We start from the raw sequence: 18,563 nt of genomic DNA, 5'->3' as shown, positions 1-18,563 counted from the left end.
ATCAACCCTGCAGACCCCGTTAGCACTGCGCGCTTTTAGCCGTTATGACAGATTCTATTAAATTACTCACCCCTGAAGTTTGTTAAACCTCGTGTACATTAATTAAGCGTTTCATCATCACAAAAAATGACAGATGAAAGCAAATCCCAAAGCAGGAAATACAAAAACACTGAATAAAAGATCAGTGTGTGCGCTGACACGTGGCTGAACCCGCAGTGGTGCCGAGAGCCGTGTTAGAAATCACAGAAAATGAGATTAGAGCGTGACTGATGAGGCAGAAAGTGAAAATATCGTCATGGTTCTCTCTAAAATACATTTTACTCTTCACACATATCCTCCCCAAATGACAACAGAAGCATCTTGAAGCACAAAACAAGCTAGAAAAAGCAAATATGCAGAGAAGACGATTGAGTATGCAAAGGAGGTTTTATGAACAAAGCTTTTAAGAAGTCACAGATACAGTCTCATTAATCTTATTAACCACTGAAGCTGTGAACACTGGTGTGAGACTCAAAGAGCTCGAGCGGGGTTCAGATCCCCTCCAGCTCATTACTCCTTATTCAAAGTGTGAGGATGTGGTGTGAGGGTCAGTTTAATGAATGCTCTATTTCAAACCATTTCTTTCAGTGGTTTCTGTTAAAAATCAGTCGCAAGGTGGTGGAGGTGCCTGGTGGTGGAGAAGGTCGGCGAATAATCGAGAGGCCTGGTGATGGAGAAAGATGGTGAGGCAGAAAGGGCCTGGTGTAGAAGGTAGTCATTAGGAAGTAAGAAAGGAGGATAAGGGAAATAGGAAAGGGCCTGGTGGTGGAAGTATTCAGAGAGGAAGGATGGGCTTAGTGGAGGAAGAGGCCAGTAAAATAGAAGGGGCAATGTGGAGAAGCATCAGTAAAGTAGGAAAAGACCTTGTGTAGGAGGTCAGTAAGATAGGTAAAGGGCCTTGTGTAGGTCGGGATGGTAGGAAAGGGCTTTGTGGAGCAGGTAAGGTAGGAACAGGCCTTCTGTAGGTCAGTATGGTAGGGAAGGGCCTTGTGGAGGAGGTCAGTAAGATAGGTAAAGGGCCTTGTGTACGTCGATATGGTAGGAAGGGGCCTTGAGGACGAGGTCAGTAAGCAGAGCCTTGTGGAGATCATTATGGTAAGAAATGGCCTTGTGGAGCAGGTAAGGTAGGAACAGGCCTTCTGTAGGTCAGTATGGTTGAATTGGGTCTTGTTGAGGTCAGTATGGTAGGAAAGGGCCTTGTCGAGGAGCTAAGGTAGGAAAAGGGCTTGTGCAGGAGGCCAGTCAAGCAGGCAGAGCCTTGTGGAGGAGGTCAGTAAGATTGGTTAAGGGCCTTGTGGAGGTCGGTATGGTAGGAAACGGCCTCGTGCAGGAGGTCAGTATAGTAGGAAAGAACCTTGTGGAGGGGGTCAGTATGGTGGGATTGGGTCTTGTTGAGTTTTGTATGGAAAGAAAGGGCCTTGTGGAGCGGGTAAGGTAGGAACAGGCCTTCTGGAGGAGGTCAGTATGGTTGAATTGGGTCTTGTTGAGGTCAGTATGGTAGGAAAGGGCCTTGTTGAGGAGGTAACGTAGAAAAAGGGCTTGTGCAGGAGGCCAGTCAAGCAGGCAGGGCCTTGTGGAGGCCAGTTTGGTAGGAAACGGCCTTGTGGAGGAGGTATGGTAGGAAAAGGCCTCGTGCAGGAGGTCAGTATCGTGGGATTGGGTCTTGTTGAGTTTGTATGGAAAGAAAGGGCCTTGTGGAGGAGGTAAGGTAGAAAAAGGGCTTGTGCAGGAGGCCAGTCAAGTAGGAAGGGCCTTGTGGAGGAGGTCAGTATGACTGGAAAGGGCCTTGTGGAGGAGGTCAGTATGGTTGGAAAGGGCTTTGTGGAGGAGGTATGGTAGGAAATGGACCTTGTGCAGGAGGACAGTATGGTTGAATTGGGTCTTGTTGAGGTCAGTATGGTAGGAAAGGGCCTTGTCGAGGAGGTAAGGTAGGAAAAGGGCTTGTGCAGGAGGCCAGTCAAGCAGGCAGGGCCTTGTGGAGGCCAGTTTGGTAGGAAACGGCCTTGTGGAGGAGGTATGGTAGGAAAAGGCCTCGTGCAGGAGGTCAGTATGGTGGGATTGGGTCTTGTTGAGTTTTGTATGGAAAGAAAGGGCCTTGTGGAGGAGGTAAGGTAGGAAAGGCCAGGGCAGGAGGCCAGTCAAGTAGGAAGGGCCTTGTGGAGGAGGTCAGTATGGTAGGAAAGGACCTTGTGCAGGAGGTCAGTATGGTTGGAAAGGGCCTTGTGGAGGAGGTATGGTAAGAAGGGCCTTGTGGAATAGGTAAGGTAGAAAAAAGGGCTTGGAGGCCAGTACAGTAGGCGGGGCCATGTGAAGGTCAGTATGGTAGGGCAAGGCCTTGTGCAGGAGGTCAGTAAGAAAGGTAAAGTGCCTTGTGTAGGTCACCTTGGTAGGAAAAGGGCCTTGTGGAGGAGGTAAAGTAGTAAAAGGCCTTGTTGAAGAGGTGAGTCAGGTAGGAAAGAGCCTAGTAAAGAGGTGAGTTTGGTGGGTAAAGGCCTTGCAAGGGAGGAGGTCAGTAAGGTAAGAAAGGGCTTTGTGGAGGAGCAGGTTAGCAAAGTAGGAAGAGGCCTTATGGAGGAGGTCAGTTGGGTAGGAAAAGGCCTTATGGAGCAGCATCAGTTGGGTAGGAAAAGGCCATGTGCAGGAGAACAACATGGTAGGATAGAGCCTTGTGGAAAGTAGGTTAGTTTAGTAGAAAGAGGCCTTGTGGAGAAGGTCAGCAAAATAGGAAATGGCCTTGTGGAAGAGGTCAGTTTGGTGGGTAGAGGCCTTGCAGGGGAGGAGCTCAGTGAGGTAGGAAAGGGCCTTGTTGAGGAGCAGGTGAGTAAAGTAGGAAGAGGCCTTGTGGAGAAGGTTACTAAGGCCTGGTGGTGTAGATGGTTAGTGATATCAGAAAGGTGCTGGTGATACAGGTGTTTGGTTTGGTAGGATGGGCCTGGTGATGGAGGTCAATGGGATAGAAAGGGGGCCTGATAAAGTAGGAGCTCAATGAGATATGAAGAGGACTTATGGAGGAGACTGTCCCCTGAGCGCCCTGCCCCCCATGTGCCCCCGTGGGATGCCAAAGCCTGAGTCAGTGACAGCACGCCTCCCTTCCTTCCTTATGATTTCTGGTGATAAGACGTTAGAAATCCTCCTTAAAGCAGCGCTGGGCTGCGAATGTTGTCAGTGAAATAAAAAGTAGAAAGGGTGAATTCCAGCAGATTTCTAGCTCACAGCTTAAGAACATTCCTATAGCAGCGTGTTCAGCATTGTTCAACATCAACATTCCCTGAAGGTCACACAGAAGAAGAAGCTTTTATCACTGCTTTGTGTTCTCACATTACTTCAGCCATGAAATAAAGAATAAAGGGTTTTGACGAGTGTCTTTGTGTCTGAAAGAGCAGGGATGGTTTTCTCCCTCTGAATGAAGTTTTCTCTCTAAGAATCCTTTAACTGAACAACAAAGGAGACAAAAATGTTCCCAAGAAGAAGAAGAACTCTTCAGCTCAAGATTGAAACCTGAGGAGTTTCTGTGTCGTGTGTTATCTCTGCTCAGAGAGGAGCGCGGTGAGCGAGCTGGTTTCTGTCTGACCAATCAGGTTTTAGCAGCAGATGCAGGAGGAACACAATCCACAGTCACGCCGTCTCATCGCTGTGTTTTCTCGTTAAAGTGACTTCCTGTCAGCTCACCTTGACACTGGAACTTGTCCGCCGGAGTGGTGAGCAGCAGTTTTCCCTCCATGCCGCGGGGTCCGGCACAGCGGGCGATGCCGGGCTCCTTGTAGCCGCTCTTCACCCAATCAGAGAGCCAGAGCAGGCGGCAGTCACAGTACAGAGGGTTGGCTCCTATCGCCCTGAAAGAGAGGAGAGACAGAGGGTCAGCGTGCTGAAGGAGAGGAGATCTGTGAGGATAGAAGGACACATGAAGGAAAGGAGGAAGGGAAGGGAGGACGAGAAGATGACAAAGATGGAGACGCAAAATAAAAAGATAAAATGTAAAAAAGAAATGATACAAACACAATTTAAAGAAAAAAAAGACAGAGTTAAAAAAGAGGAAAAAGGAGAAAAGAAACCCAAAGTGTGAATTATTGAAAGAAAGACAAAGAATACAAGAGGAAGTGTTTTTTCTAATAACAAAAAACGATGAAGGGATAAAGGTTGAATGACTGAAAGGGCAGGATAGGAAAAAAAACAAGAAAGGAAAGAAGGATGTACTGAAGGACGTATGAAAGGATGGAGCAAATGAAGGGAGGAGGAAGCAAAGGACAGAAGACACAGAGAAAGAAGGACAAAACAAAGGAAAGATTGAAGGAAAGAAAGGAACAAGGAAGTAATGAAGGAAAGATAGGAGAACAAAGGAGGAGCAAAGGAAGGACGAAAGAAAAAAAAGAAAATAGAGAGAAGGGAGGAAGGAAAGATTTATTGATTTTGGAAGACAAAAATAAAGAGGATGAAGGAACAAAAGAAAGGGTAGAAGGAAAGGAAGTAAAGGAAAGATATAGAAATATAGAAGATATGGAGGGAAGAAGGGAAAAGCAAAGTAAGAGAAAGGTAAAAACGGAGGAAAGAAAAAACTTAGGAAAGAACAAAGCAAGGAAGGAGGAAAGGAAGGAAAGAAAGAAAGAAAGAAAAAAAGGGCGAGATAGGAAAAAACAAGAAAGGAGAGAAGGATGTACTGAAGGACGGATGAAAGGATGAAGCAAGTGAAGGGAGGAGGAAGCAAAGGACGGAAGACACAGAGAAAGGAGGACAATATAAAGGAGGACAATATAAAGGAGAGATGGAAGGAAAGGATGGAACAAGAGAGGTACTAAAGGAAGGATAGGAGAACAAAGAAGGATGAAAGGTGTGAAAGGTAAAAAAATGGATAGAAGGGAGGGAGGAAAGATTGATTGATTTTTGGAAGACAATTAAAAAGAAAAAGGATGAAAGAACAAAAGAAAGGATACAAGGAAAGGAAGAAAGAAAGGAACAAATATGGAAACAGAAGATATGGAGGGAAGAAGGGAAAAGCAAAGTAAGAGAAAGGTAAAAATGGAAAAACTTAGGAGGGAACAAGGAGAGGAAGGAGGGAAGGAAGGAAGAAAAAGGGAAGACAGAAAAAAATGATAAAGCCTTTCACAGGCATCTGCAGTTATCATCAGAACCACATGGGGGAGCTCTCAGTCCTCACAGCTCTGCTCACACACACACACCCTCACACACACACACACACACACACACACACACCCTCACACACACACCCTCACACACACACCCACACACACACACACACACACACACACACACACACAATCACAAGGCTGATGTTCATTTAGATCAGGTCCATTGATTCACTTGATAAGATTATCAGAGACCAATGTGGGATCAAATAACACTCATCATGACACACACACACACACACACACACACACACACACACACACACACACACACACGGTTTCAGAGAGTCATGAAGGAATGCTTCATTCTCTCCAGTCAATTAAACTCCATCAGGATGAAGAGATGAGGAGGAGGAGGAGGAGGGAGGAGGAACTGAACAGCATCAGGACGCTGAGGGGGTCTGAGGATCTGGATCTAGGAAGTCCACGAAGCAGAGTTTAAAGCACAGCCACTGTCTTTGTCCCCTATGGGAGATCCTTCATTCATTCATTTTCTATACCGCTTATCCAGTGTAGGGTCGCGGGTGGCTGGAGCCTATCCCAGCAATCATTGGGCGAGAGGCAGGGTACACCCTGGACTGGCCGCCAGTCAATCGCAGGGCTGACACATAGACAGACAACCATGCACGCACACACTCACACCTAGGGACAATTTGGTGTGACCAATTAACCTGGTTAGCATGTTTTTGGACTGTGGGAGGAAGCCGGAGTACCCGGAGAGAACCCACGCATGCACGGGGAGAACATGCAAACTCCGCACAGAAAGGCCCACCGGCCGAGGTGGGGATTTGAACCGGTGACCTTCTTGCTGTGAGGCTGCAGCGCTAACCGTTGCACCACCGTGCAGCCCCCTATGGGAGATAACTTACACAATTTAAGTTTTGGGGACGTCTTCTGAAGAGTGAATATCTCTGATAAGTGGAGACGGCTAGCTCTGTCCATGGAGGATTTCTTTCAGCTGATGCTTTACCTCCTTCACAGAGTGTACGGTGTGATCACCAGAGGAACAGGATAAGACGGAAAAAACAGAGCACTCCCTCTTTAAAAGTTAACTTTGTCCTCATATTAGCGCTACTTTTGATTCTGTGTGAATAGCTTCATTTTCAAAGCATCTCATCTGTTTGGGAAAACTACAATCAAAATATCCTCGACCAAAACAACTAAAGGTACGATCAGGCTAAAATAGCTAAAGCTAATTATACAGCTTGTTTCCAAAGTGTGGGTCAAGAAACACTGTCCCGTAGTTTAGCAGCTGCTATATTTCTCTCTCCTCACAGCCCGGTGCTCTGAGACGTGTCTGTAACGTGTAACGTTAGTGAATCCTGGTTCTGTCCTACCAGAGCTCATCTACCAACTCCAACCTCACCAAGCAGAGCTAACGTAACCTGGCTCTTCATTTTATTGATAGACTCTCAAGTTTGAACAGACCACTGCAGAAAAACTGCTGACTGTGGGTTGGAGGAAACATTAGCACAAACACGTTAACCTGAGTTTTTGCCATTAGCTTGTGTTTCAACTTTAAGCCTGTGTTTTATTCTTTGGCTTGTGTTTTAGTCATTGCCTTGTGTTTTCGCCTTAAGCCTGTGTTTAGCACGTGTTTTAAACTTAAGCAAGTGTTCAAGCCTTTTGCTTGTGTATTAGCAAATAGCTTTTGTTTGAGCCTTAATGTGTTAAGCCATTAGCTTTTGTTTGAGCTGTTAGCTTGTGTGTTAGCTTTAAGCCTGTGTTGAGCTTGTTTTCGAGTCTGTAGCTTTTGATAGAGCCTTTAGTTTGTGTGTTAGCTTCGAGCCTGCGTTTTAGCCTTTAGCTTGTGTTTTGGCATTTAGCCTGTATTTAGCTTGTTTTTGAGTTTGTAGCGTGTGATGGAGCCCTTAGGTTGTGTGTTAGCTTTAAGCCTATGTTTTATCCCATAGCTTGTGTTTTGCCTTTTAGCCTGTGTTTTACCCTTTAGCTTGAATTTGAGCCTTTAGCAAGTGTTCTAGCTTTAAGCCTGTGTTTAATCCTTTAGCTTGTGTTTTAGCCTTGGGCCTGCATTTTAGCCATTAGCTTTTGTTTTAGCTTTAAATCTGTGTTTTATTCTTTAGCTTGTGTTTTTGCCATCAGCCTGTGTTTTATCCTTTAGCTTGTGTTTTAGCCATTAGCTTTTGTTTGAGCTATTAGCTTGTGTTTAATCCTTTTGCTTGTGTCTTAGCCTTAAGCCTGTGTTAAGCTTGTGTTTTAAACTTATGCAAGTGTTTAAGTCTTTCACTTGTGTATTAGCCATTAGCTTTTTTTTTTGAGCCGTTAGCTTGTGTGTTAGCTTTAAGCCTGTATTTTAGCCTGTAGCTTGTGTTTTGGCCTTAAGCCTGTGTTTAGCTTGTTTTTGAGTCTGTAGCTTGTGATGGAGCCTTCAGCTTGTGTTCAAGCCTTAAGTCTGTGTTTAAGCCTTTAGCTTGTGTTTTGGCTTTTAGCCTGTGTTTTATCTCTTAGCTTGTGTTTGAGCCTTTAGCACGTGTTTTAGCTTTAAACCTGTGTTTTATCCTTTAGCTTGTGTTTTAGCCTTTAGCTTGTGTTTAAGCTATGAGCTCGTGTTTAAGCCTTTAGCTTGTGTTATATCCTGTTGCTTGTGTTTTAGCCTGTAGCTTGTGTTTGAGCCTTTAGCACGTGTTTTAGCTTTAAACCTGTGTTTTATCCTTTAGCTTGTGTTTTAGCCTTTAGCTTGTGTTTAAGCTATGAGCTCGTGTTTAAGCCTTTAGCATGTGTTTTATCCTGTTGCTTGTGTTTTAGCCTGTAGCTTGTGTTTGAGCCTTTAGCACGTGTTTTAGCTTTAAACCTGTGTTTTATCCTTTAGCTTGTGTTTTAGCCTTTAGCTTGTGTTTAAGCTATGAGCTTGTGTTTAAGCCTTTAGCTTGTGTTATATCCTGTTGCTTGTGTTTTAGCCTGTAGCTTGTGTTTGAGCCTTTAGCACGTGTTTTAGCTTTAAACCTGTGTTTTATCCTTTAGCTTGTGTTTTAGCCTTTAGCTTGTGTTTAAGCTATGAGCTCGTGTTTAAGCCTTTAGCTTGTGTTTTATCCTGTTGCCTGTGTTTTATCCTTTAGCTTGTGCTCTATCACTCTCTTGTTTAAGTGTGTTTTAAGTGTTTTACCCTTCTGTCATTTTCTTTCTGACAGACTTTTTCAAGATCACTTAGAAACTCCTTACTGGAACTTTAAAATCTAAAACTATCTCCACCTGCACATGTCACCCATTATTGTAAAACTATGAACAGACAAAGAGGCTAAATTTGATTCTTATTCATGCAAACAGAAAATGTTCAAACTGCTGTAGTTCTTTAGTTGTGTCTCTGAGACCACCGTCTTTCACCTTGATGAATGAAGACGCATCAGAGAGGAACGTCTGGAGTCAGTCTCAGGTCAGGAGTTGTTGACATGAGCTCATTTTACAGCCGGGTTCGTTTCCCGCTCTGGATCTTATTTCAGAATTGATGTCGTGCTTCAGGAGACAAATAAAAACACCCCCATCTTCATCATCCCTCCTGTTCCCCTCCACGCTCACTGTACTGTAGATGCTAACACTGACTCACATGGGCCACGCTGAACTGGAACACACACACACACACACACACACACCTCAGATCGATAGACCCACGGGGACCTGATGGATCTCTCCAGTTAATTCAATCGTCCAGCAGCCACTTGAAACCACTCACTCTCTGAGAGCTGGACTCTGCCTGACGGGAGGCACGAACACACACACACACACACACACACACACACACACACACACACACACACACACACACACACACACACACACACACACACACACACACACAGACCTCATTCTGTCAGCGAGGACTGACCCCGCTGTCCATCACGCTCAGCCCTGGCTGTCAGCGTGCGTGTTCGCGTGCGTGCTCTACATGTATATTTTAATGTGCTTACAGGTGAGACAGGGAGGCCACGTCGCTGAAGATGCCCTGCTGCAGCTCCGAGATGTCGTTGCCATGGAGAGAGCTGGAAAAAAAGAAAAACGGACACGGCTTAGGGTCAAAAATGGTCAAAGTGAAAAAAAGAAAAAACACTGGATGAGTCTGACAGGCGGCGAGCTTCATCACGCTCATCATCAGAGGAATGTTAGGAGTGGAGGAACAGATGATGGCGTGTTGTAATGAAACCGAGCAGACAGCATCCTGTGTGTGTGTGTGTGTGTGTGTGTGTGTGTGTGTGTGTGTGTGTGTGTGTGTGTGTGTGTGTGTGTGTGTGTGTGTGTGTGTGCTCACAGCAGCCTCAGAGAGCGCAGGCCACCCAGAGCCAGAGGAGGGATGCAGCGCAGAGAGTTGTAGCTGAGGATCCTGCCGGAGGAGGAAGAAGACAAAGTCAACGCAAAGAGAGCAAAAGCATCAAACTTCTTTTTTCTGAGAGTGCAGTGTTGAAGCGATGCAGAGTTTTTTTCTTTTTTCTTTCAGGTTTTGATGCTTTGACTGATTTTTCAATCGGGAAAAGAATCGACTCTTTATGTAACTGTGGCCAGAGTTTGTTGCAGTTTCATCTGCAATAAAAATCTGCAGACTCTTGCAGAAACTTCACGCTGAAATGACCGGATTGAGACTGATTAGGAGAAGAAATCAATTCCATAGATCAAAAACCGTGAGCATTTTTTTGCCGTCATGTCCTCCAGCGTGTTAAAAACAGATAAAGGTCTTTGAGTTTAATTAGATAAAGTGTCAGGAAAACCTGTTAGACGTGTCTCAGCTCATGGCTTTAGTATTCACCACCTGCTGTTCTCACTACAGTCACGAGCAGAACTCACGTTTTCTAGTTTATTAAATTCTGATTCACAGGCAGAGCCTCGAAGAATTACTGAACAAATCTTTTGAACGAATCACTTAACTGAACTAAATTTACTGGTTCAGTACACTGAAAAGAACTGCTTTCCATCATTAATATTAGCATGTAGCATGTCAATGCTAACTGGTGCTAGGCCAGATGTTTCCCACAAGGTGAGGAGAAGGAGGTGAGGACGACGTGCTGGTTCTCAGGTGTGAGCTAAGAAGTGACGACATGGACCTGTCCTTCCATCCATCGTTATTGGAAACATAAGATCTATCTCCAATAAGATGGACGAGCTAGCTGTGCTAACCCAGCAACAGAGGGAATACCAGAGGGCAGAGTACAGATTTTCAGTCACAGCTCTATTCTGGTTGTCTTTCCATCAGGTGTGTTGGAAAGTGAGATCAAAGTAAGTGTGTTTGATTTAACGTTGTGATCACATGATTCAGATATCAGCCTATTGTTATTTTCTCATGTGTTGTGTTGTGGTGTTTGCGGCGCATTTCTCTAAATGCTGCGCAAGTGTTGTCAAATGGATGAAGGTGTTTTTTTACTTGCTTGTGTTTTGTCTTTTTGCATGTGCTCTCTTAAGTCGCAGCTAGGGATGGGTACTGAATTAGGTACTTTTACAGGTACCTGATACCAATTAATGTAAAATTAAACGGTACCATGTTTAGGTACCTGAACGCATCCTTGTGACTGTGAGGAAGTGGAAGAGTAGGAGATTTTCCATGCTGGACATGAACACAACATTGCAAGGTTAAATCAGTACCGTATCATTTCAGATGTGAAAGGTACCCATGCCTAGTCACAGCGCTGTGAGCTCTCAGGGCCACCGTAGAATTTTCACCACAAGATGCTGATTTATGACATTAATGCAGTAAAAAGCAAAAACTGTTCACTGCTGCTGTCTTGGCCATGAAGCTCTTGAATTTGTTTTTTTTTTTTAATGACACTGAGGGTTTTTCTTCTGGTTAGATAAAATGAAAACCAAAGGAATATCAATGTAAGAAGCTGTGTGTGTGTGAGCAGTTACTCAGGGATCAGTTCATGAAGATGTTGTTAACCTGTCTGCTGTTGAGATTTTTTTTAAAACTTCTGGCGTGGCAGCTTCTGTACTGGGCTGAACTCAACTTTGTATAATAATAATAATAATAATAATAACAAAATAATAAAATAATAATAATAATAATAATGATAATAATAATAACAAAATAATATAATAATAATAATAATAATAATAATAATAATAATAATAATAATAATAATAATAATAATAATAATAATAATAATAAAAACAAAATAATAATAATAATAATAATAATAATAATAATAATAACAAAATAATAATAATGATCATACAAACTAAAAATATACATGAACATAGTCTCCAGGATTGTTGAAGTTAACTGTGACTGTGTCAATAATTTTGGACAGGCTCAAGAAATTATTTTGTGCACGACTTCAACCTGCAAATCTGACATCTGCAAACGTCCACTCTGAGAGACAGAGCAAATATTTAGCTCGTTAAGACACATGCTGCAGATTTCTGCATCGAACAGAGGAAAAATAAAAGTTCTGGAGATAGAAACCTGAAGAATTCATGTCTGCAGGTTTACACCAGAGAGAGCTGAGTCTCTGAATCATTCATTTGGGCTGTATCGACTCAGGACTCGTGTGTGTGTGTGTGTGTGTGTGTGTGTGTGTGTGTGTGTGTGTGTGTGTGTGTGTACTCACAGAGTGGTGAGCTGGCTCATGTTGAAGAAGGAGTCGTCAGACAGGGAGCTGATTTTATTGTTGCTCAGATCTCTGCAGAGGCAAAAGGGTCAATCAGATCAATACCACCAATATACTGCAGGAGTCCCATTAGATACACACTCAGTGAACACACACACCCTCACACACACTCTGCTGCACACCGAAAACACACCCTGCAGGTGTGTTTTCAGTGTGCCATCGGCTGATGAACGAACCGTTAATGAATCAAACATTTGAAGCTCAGGAAAAACCACAAACACTTTTTGGAACAAGCTGGATGGACTGGATTACTCAGTCCACAGCTCCCCCTGCTGGGCGTTTTCAGAAGTACACTGATCCTGATGTTTCTCTGCTCATGCAGCTCCAACAGGATGGGAGCTTCCTGTCCATGTTTGCACTGATTTCAGGATTTTATCTCCTCCCCTCCTCCCCCCTTCTTGGATCAGCTGATCTGGGTTTCCTGGTTGATGAAATCTGGCCTTCTCCATTCTGAATTTCTTCTTTAAACATTTATTTTAAGTAAAGCTTTGGTATTTTTGTATTTCTCAGTTCTTTCCTCTTTTTTGTTTGGTCTTAAAGTGTTTTTATATATTTTAGTATCAGACAAAGAATTATATTTGGGCTAATTTCAGGGGGTGATTCCCCATGGTTTGTTATTGTGACTGAGATTTGACAGAGAAAAGACATTTTATTTAATTCATTTTTTGCTATTTAAATATATTTTTAATTGTTTTCTGTAAATATGCTCCACAGACCTCTCAGTGTGTATTTGTGTCTCTGTAAACCACTTTGAATCGCTTTGCTGCTGAAATATGCTTCATAAATAAAGTTTCCTTGCCTTTACAGAAAGGTGGCGCCCTCTGCTGTTGCAGTTGTGTTTTGTTTTGTTTTTTTGTTTTTTTTTTCATTGAAATTGTGACAGATGCTGTGAGGAGGATCCGTTAAAATTGGGCTGCATCGCCACCTTGTGGCCTGGAGTGTCACACACACTGTTGTAAATCACTTTTAGAGAGGAGTGTGGAAGATCAGATGGAAACAACTTTCTTTGTTCAAGACAACTTTTTACTGGATACAACACGCTGAGGTAAGGTCTCTATAAAGTAAGCGTTGTAGTAGCAGGCTTTATGTAGTGCTATCGGCAGCTCGGTCTGTATCTGTAGGCGACTGTGGGCTCAGGCTTTTTCTCCTGCACACACACGCTCCTCATCTGATATCATCACACATTCAAAGTATATTTAATATGAAGCTTTTAAAGAATCATTTATACACATACACACATCACAAGCACACACACTGTTAGTTTCAGGTATACCCCATGCAGCCTCTGTCTCATGTGTTGTCCTCCAGTCATTCTCTTTGTGTCTTTTTCAGTAGAAAAGTGTTTGTCAGTAGATGATTTTTGTTTGTGTTCCTCCATGATATTGTACTGCGTGCAAAATGTTTTTGTGCAGAACATTGAAAAATTGCCTTGCATGGTGCTTAGTGAGAATATTTAATGGTAAATATGTGTATATATATATATATATATATATATATATATATATATATATATATATATATATATATATATATATATATATAAACCGTAAGATACCAAATAGTAGCCGGGGCGTTTATTTGTTTCAATCACTGAGCAGACCAGGCGTTTATTTGGGACTGGGCGTTTATTTGGAACAGGCGTTTATTTCTTACCCAGAAAATAACATTCAGCGGAAGTGCTAACGTCTTCTTCTTTGACTCTTCAAAGCCTCCTCATCTTTACGCTGTTATTGCATAATTCGTCCTAGCAGACTACCTGCGTTTGTTTATATCTGGCACGCCGCGCATGGACTGATACACTAAGCGGCGAGTGCCTTGCAGCCAGCTGTGGCTCTGCAGCGGAGGTAGCGCTGTTTTACGACACGATGAGAACTAGAGCCTTATTTAGCGGTGTTTTTGTGTGAAAGTAACGCGCTGAAAATTCTCTAAATAAAGCGTGAATGCAGACCGATATCAGATTTATTCGGTGGGAGTCTGTTTATTTGTGTTTTTGGTCAAGTAAAATATGGCCCCGTCTGAGTGCAGAGGAAACCTGCAGAGGAGCAGGGAGGGGGTGTTTAGTGCGAGCGCTCTGGGCTTCTGCTGCACAAAAACACTGCTGTAGGGTCATGTGTGTGCCGAACGGATTACGTTGATCCGGATCCGGATCACGGATCAATGATGATCCATTGCACCACTACTAATAAAGTACAGTCTGATTATGTTTCTTTTACAAAAATCAGTTTTCAAGAGTCAACTGTCAGTTGTGAGCTCAGCGTTTGCATGTGTGTTCTGTAACTACGACCGTGGAATAAAAAAACAAAACAAAAGAAATTGACTGCAGCTCGTAGGCTGTGCCGAGTAACTGACCATACCTCCAGCATTCATTTGGAACAAGGGTTTAACTGGAACCTGGCGTTTATTTGTTTTTTTACCGTATATATACATATATATATGTATATATATATATATATATATATATATATATATATATATATATATATATATATATATATATATATATATATATATATATATATATATATATATATATTTATTTATATATATATATATATATATATATATATATATATATATATATATATATATATATAAATTAAATTGCATTTTTTAAGATTTTAAAGTAAGGTTTGTCAAAGAGGAGAAAAAGAAAACAAATTACAGATAAGAAAGTAATATATTAAAACCCAATTAAAATAGAGAAATTAAATAAATGTTATAATATACTAATATAGACAGAGTCAAAGGGGCTAAATTCACAAGTTATTGAGTGGAAAGTTTTTTGAAATGATGAAAATAAAAAGTGTTAATGTGTACAGGAAGTACTGAGAGGGAGGAGAAAATATGACTAAAGATTTCGGGTAAATTTCATAAAATAGAAGAAATGAAGAATATTTCCTGTCAGAGACGTCGGCAACTTCATGAAAAGGAAGTGAGTTTCGAGGGGGTCGACTGCTATGATTGGACGGGTGAAACATTATGATTGGTCAGATTTGCGAACGGGATGCTGTGATTGGATAAAACTGTGAGCTCGCCTTGAACTCACAGGGATTGGTCGGATTTGTGTGAATAGTTGTGATCGACATCGCAACTTCCTGGAGGGACTGGTTTACTGCAAGAAATAATTAATGTCTTCATTTGCTGAGATACTCTGCTCTGATTGGTTCCCTGAGCTGAAACCTGAAAACAGGTAAAAATAGATAAAAGCTCCTCCCACGCTGGATGAGAGCGTGTTCATGGTGTCAGCCGAGCAGGAAGTGTGATTACAGCGAGTGTTGGAGGTTGGATGCAGTGTGTGCAGGTGTGTCTGAGTGTCTCTGGAGCGTGGAGTGGCGTGGCGTGGAGTGTCTCTTACACCAGCTGCAGGAATTTGAAGGTGGCTAACTCCTTAGGAACGCTGGTGAACTGGTTTCCGTCCAGGTACCTGCAGGAAAACGAGAGCGACTGATTACTGAGCGCCGTCCTCAGGAAGAGGAAGGACTGAAGGCGGCTCAGACTCTGACTCACAGCTCGGTGACGTTGCGGGGCAGTCCTCTGGGCAGCGCCTGCAGGTGTTTGTTGCTGCAGCGGACCACCGTGTCCATGCAGGCGCACTGACTGGGACACTGCGGCCCCGGAGCACAGCTGCTGTCCTCCAGAACTGATCCTGCACAAAGACGAGACAGAGGTGAGGACTTTCTATCGCCGTGAACGAGTGTTTGAGTTTTAGCGTGCGTATCGTACCGTCTTCACAGCGGAAGTCGGGCACAGCCACATCCTGAAGCGGGATCTCTCTGAGGAAGGCGGGGCCCTGACAGCGAGGATTCCCCGTCACGATTCGTCGGCTTCTAAGCCACGCCCCGAACCAGGAGAGCCGGCAGTCACAGTTAAAAGGGTTGGCTAGAAGATTCCTGATGGAGGAGAAAAGACAAGAAAGAGGTGAGGAATCTATCAGTGTGTGTGTGTGTGTGTGTGTGTGTGTGTGTGTGTGTGTGTGTGTGTGTGTGTGTGTGTGTGACTCACAGCGTGGACAGGTTGGGCAGTGTGTCGAAGGCGCCCGGCAGGATGGTGCTCAGCTGGTTGTCGTAGAGCGAGAGCAGCCGGACGTTGGTGAGACCGGTGAAGCTGCCGTTATGGATACAGCTGATCTTGTTGTTCCTCAGCATCCTACACACACACACACACACACACACACACACACACACACACACACACACACACACACACACACACACACACACACACACACACACACATACACATATTATTTCCGTAACATCCCAGACATCTTGACAGGAGAAAAAAAAATAAAACAGTGTTGCAGTAACTCATTTTCACCACTGGGGGAGCCATCGTACCACTGAAAGGTGTCAGCGATGGGATTCATTACCCATTCATTTTGCTTTAATTCTTCTAAATTCTTCTAAATTCTTTGGTTTACCACAGATTTTCACATTCTCCTGGTCCTGGATGTGTGGCGAGGGGAGCTTCCTTGTTGAAACATTCGGTTTGACCTGGACAGGACAGAGCATGTGCAGAAGGAAGCATGTGGGTTTGGGGGATGGTTCAGTCCGAGCAGAAGCTCTCATGTGTCCCCAAACCCTGATCCTGCCTCCACCATGCTCACAGTAGGTCCTGAATCTGCTGGAGATAAAGCTTGGCCTGGTCTTCTGGGTCCCCTCAGACCAGCAGCAGGCTGGATCAGGGGCTCCCTGACAGCCTCATAGGATCTTAAGCCATGATCTGAAGTGGGCCAAGCTGTTGGTTGGTCTGTGTTTCTGCAGAGTGGATCCAACCGTTGAAGCACTGCGTCTTCACTTCCTGTCTGAGAATCTGTATCTTCAGGTGTGTTTCCTGTGTTCGGTTCCTTGTTTTGGTCATTTTTGTCTCTGATGAACTTTCAAACATGCTGACTCGATATTAACACGGAGGACAGACCTGCATCAGTACAGTAATGTATTATCTATAGTTTTTTTTTTTTTGTCGCTGGATTTTTAGATATGTTCATGAATTTAATTTCTGGCCCTGTCTTTTTGTTTTTTATTTATCAATTTTTTAATGTTCTATTATAATTTTTTTTTCTTTTAACAATGGAAAAATAGGGAGAGTTAGAGATGCAAGGGGTAGTGTGCAATGATCAAGGAAATGTCTTGTAGCAGTCATGTCTTTGGATTAAAAAAAAAAAAAAAAAAAAAATATATATATATATATATATATATATATATATATATATATATATATATATATATATATATATATATATATGAAAAAAAATTAGATAAAATAAAAATAAATAAATTAAAATAAAAATTTATGAACTAAGATAAAAAATTAAGAATAAGAAATAGATGGATAAAAATAAAATAAATAACTTTATATGAAAATGAATAAGCTAAAATAAAAAAAGATAAAAATAAGAAATAGATTTATAAAATTAAAAACAAATAAATTTAAATGAAAATGAATAAACCAAAATAAATACATCAAAAGTTAAAAATAGTTCAATAAAAATAAAAACAAAAAATTGAAATTAAATGAATAAACTAAAATAAATAAATTGAAATAAAACTAGATAAGTTAAAATAAAAATAAATAGAATTAGATGAAAATAAATAAATTAAAATAAATACATCAAAATTAAAATAGATCAATCAAAATAAAAATAAATTTATTGAAAAAAAAAATTAATAACCCAATACCCAAAATTTGTGGCGTATTTTTATGGAACCAATGGACATGAAATATTCTAACAGCTTTTTTTAGGGTTGATTAGTATTGACTGTTACTGTCTGAAAAGACATTGCACTTGAAAACTGAAGAGTGATTTTTAATGCAATATTTCACTAATGCATGGGGTGTCTCAAAACTGTTTTCCAACACCGTAGCTCACTTAAAGCTGTTTGACCTGACTGAACCGCTCCGTGCAGTGTTTATCAGAAAGCAGGAGTACTGAGCGCTGTTTCCACCAAGTGGTCCAGTACGGTTTGGTACAGGTCAGATCAGTAAAGCCTGATCCTGGTTGCGTTTCCACAGCTAACTGTGCCCTTCATGGTAGACGCTGTGTAAGCCGGATGCTGATAGCCACATCAGCTACGTAGCAGTGCGACAGGGTGTACCCCGCTAATAAATGAATGAAGAAGAAAAACGCGACACAGTAAACAACGAGCAACGATAAAGACATCCAGCGATTTTTTGTTTTCTCTGTGATCGGCATGTGGCCCTTTGCAGCCGCTGTCGCACAGGAAGTGACAATTCTTTCCACCAATCAAAGGACTTCAGTGTTTCTATCGCCACCTTCTGGGGCTGGATCAGTTTGGTCTAGCACTCTAACAGGGGGGGAACCAGAAAGTGGAAGGGTACAGGTCCGTAACTAGGGGAGATGAACTCACAGCATGCGGAGCCCCTCCATGCCTCTGAACATGCTTCCTCTCACAGACTCCAGGTGATTGGCCGTCAGGTGGAGCTCCATCGCCGCCGACGCTCCCTCAAACGCTCCATCCTCAATCTCAGAGATCTTGTTGTTGCTCAGGTTACTGAAAGAAGAAGGATTTAAATCTTAAACTACAAACACGAATGAACAAAATCAACAACACGGTTAAAACACTTTGTTTTTAGCTGAAAGCAAAAGGAAACGAAGCATCGCTAAGATCAGACACTAAACCAGTTAGAACAGTCAGAACAGATGCAGTCAGTCAGAGAAGTCTCACTGGTTTTCATTGGTTGTTTTCCAGCTCTAACTGTAAACTTGGCCTCACGTCGTGGTCATTATGAAGAACAACAATGAGCCGGTTTGATC

The 18,563-nt window shown here is 42.5% G+C and overlaps 1 protein-coding gene across 2 annotated transcripts in view; it reads right to left on the bottom strand.

Annotated features, from left to right (window-relative positions):
- The window catches only part of slit1b (slit homolog 1b (Drosophila)), an 88,919-nt gene that overhangs the window by 15,827 nt on the left and 54,529 nt on the right, over positions 1-18,563 (bottom strand). For both annotated transcript variants that reach the window (XM_074688516.1, XM_074688524.1), the window contains exons 19-27: positions 18,157-18,300; positions 15,791-15,934; positions 15,512-15,678; positions 15,296-15,434; positions 15,144-15,212; positions 11,729-11,800; positions 9,442-9,513; positions 9,104-9,175; positions 3,709-3,872 (exon numbers count right to left, since the gene is read on the bottom strand). In XM_074688516.1, coding sequence (XP_074544617.1) covers positions 3,709-3,872; positions 9,104-9,175; positions 9,442-9,513; positions 11,729-11,800; positions 15,144-15,212; positions 15,296-15,434; positions 15,512-15,678; positions 15,791-15,934; positions 18,157-18,300 — 1,043 coding nt within the window. The remainder of the gene's footprint in view (positions 1-3,708; positions 3,873-9,103; positions 9,176-9,441; positions 9,514-11,728; positions 11,801-15,143; positions 15,213-15,295; positions 15,435-15,511; positions 15,679-15,790; positions 15,935-18,156; positions 18,301-18,563) is intronic.

Source organism: Halichoeres trimaculatus, unplaced genomic scaffold (assembly GCF_033239565.1).
Source record: "Halichoeres trimaculatus isolate MK-OKI-2021-1 unplaced genomic scaffold, fHalTri1.1 fHalTri1_scaffold_2, whole genome shotgun sequence".
In the NCBI taxonomy this organism is placed as follows: Eukaryota; Metazoa; Chordata; class Actinopteri; order Labriformes; family Labridae; genus Halichoeres; species Halichoeres trimaculatus.
This window is presented reverse-complemented; position numbering and strand designations above follow the sequence as displayed.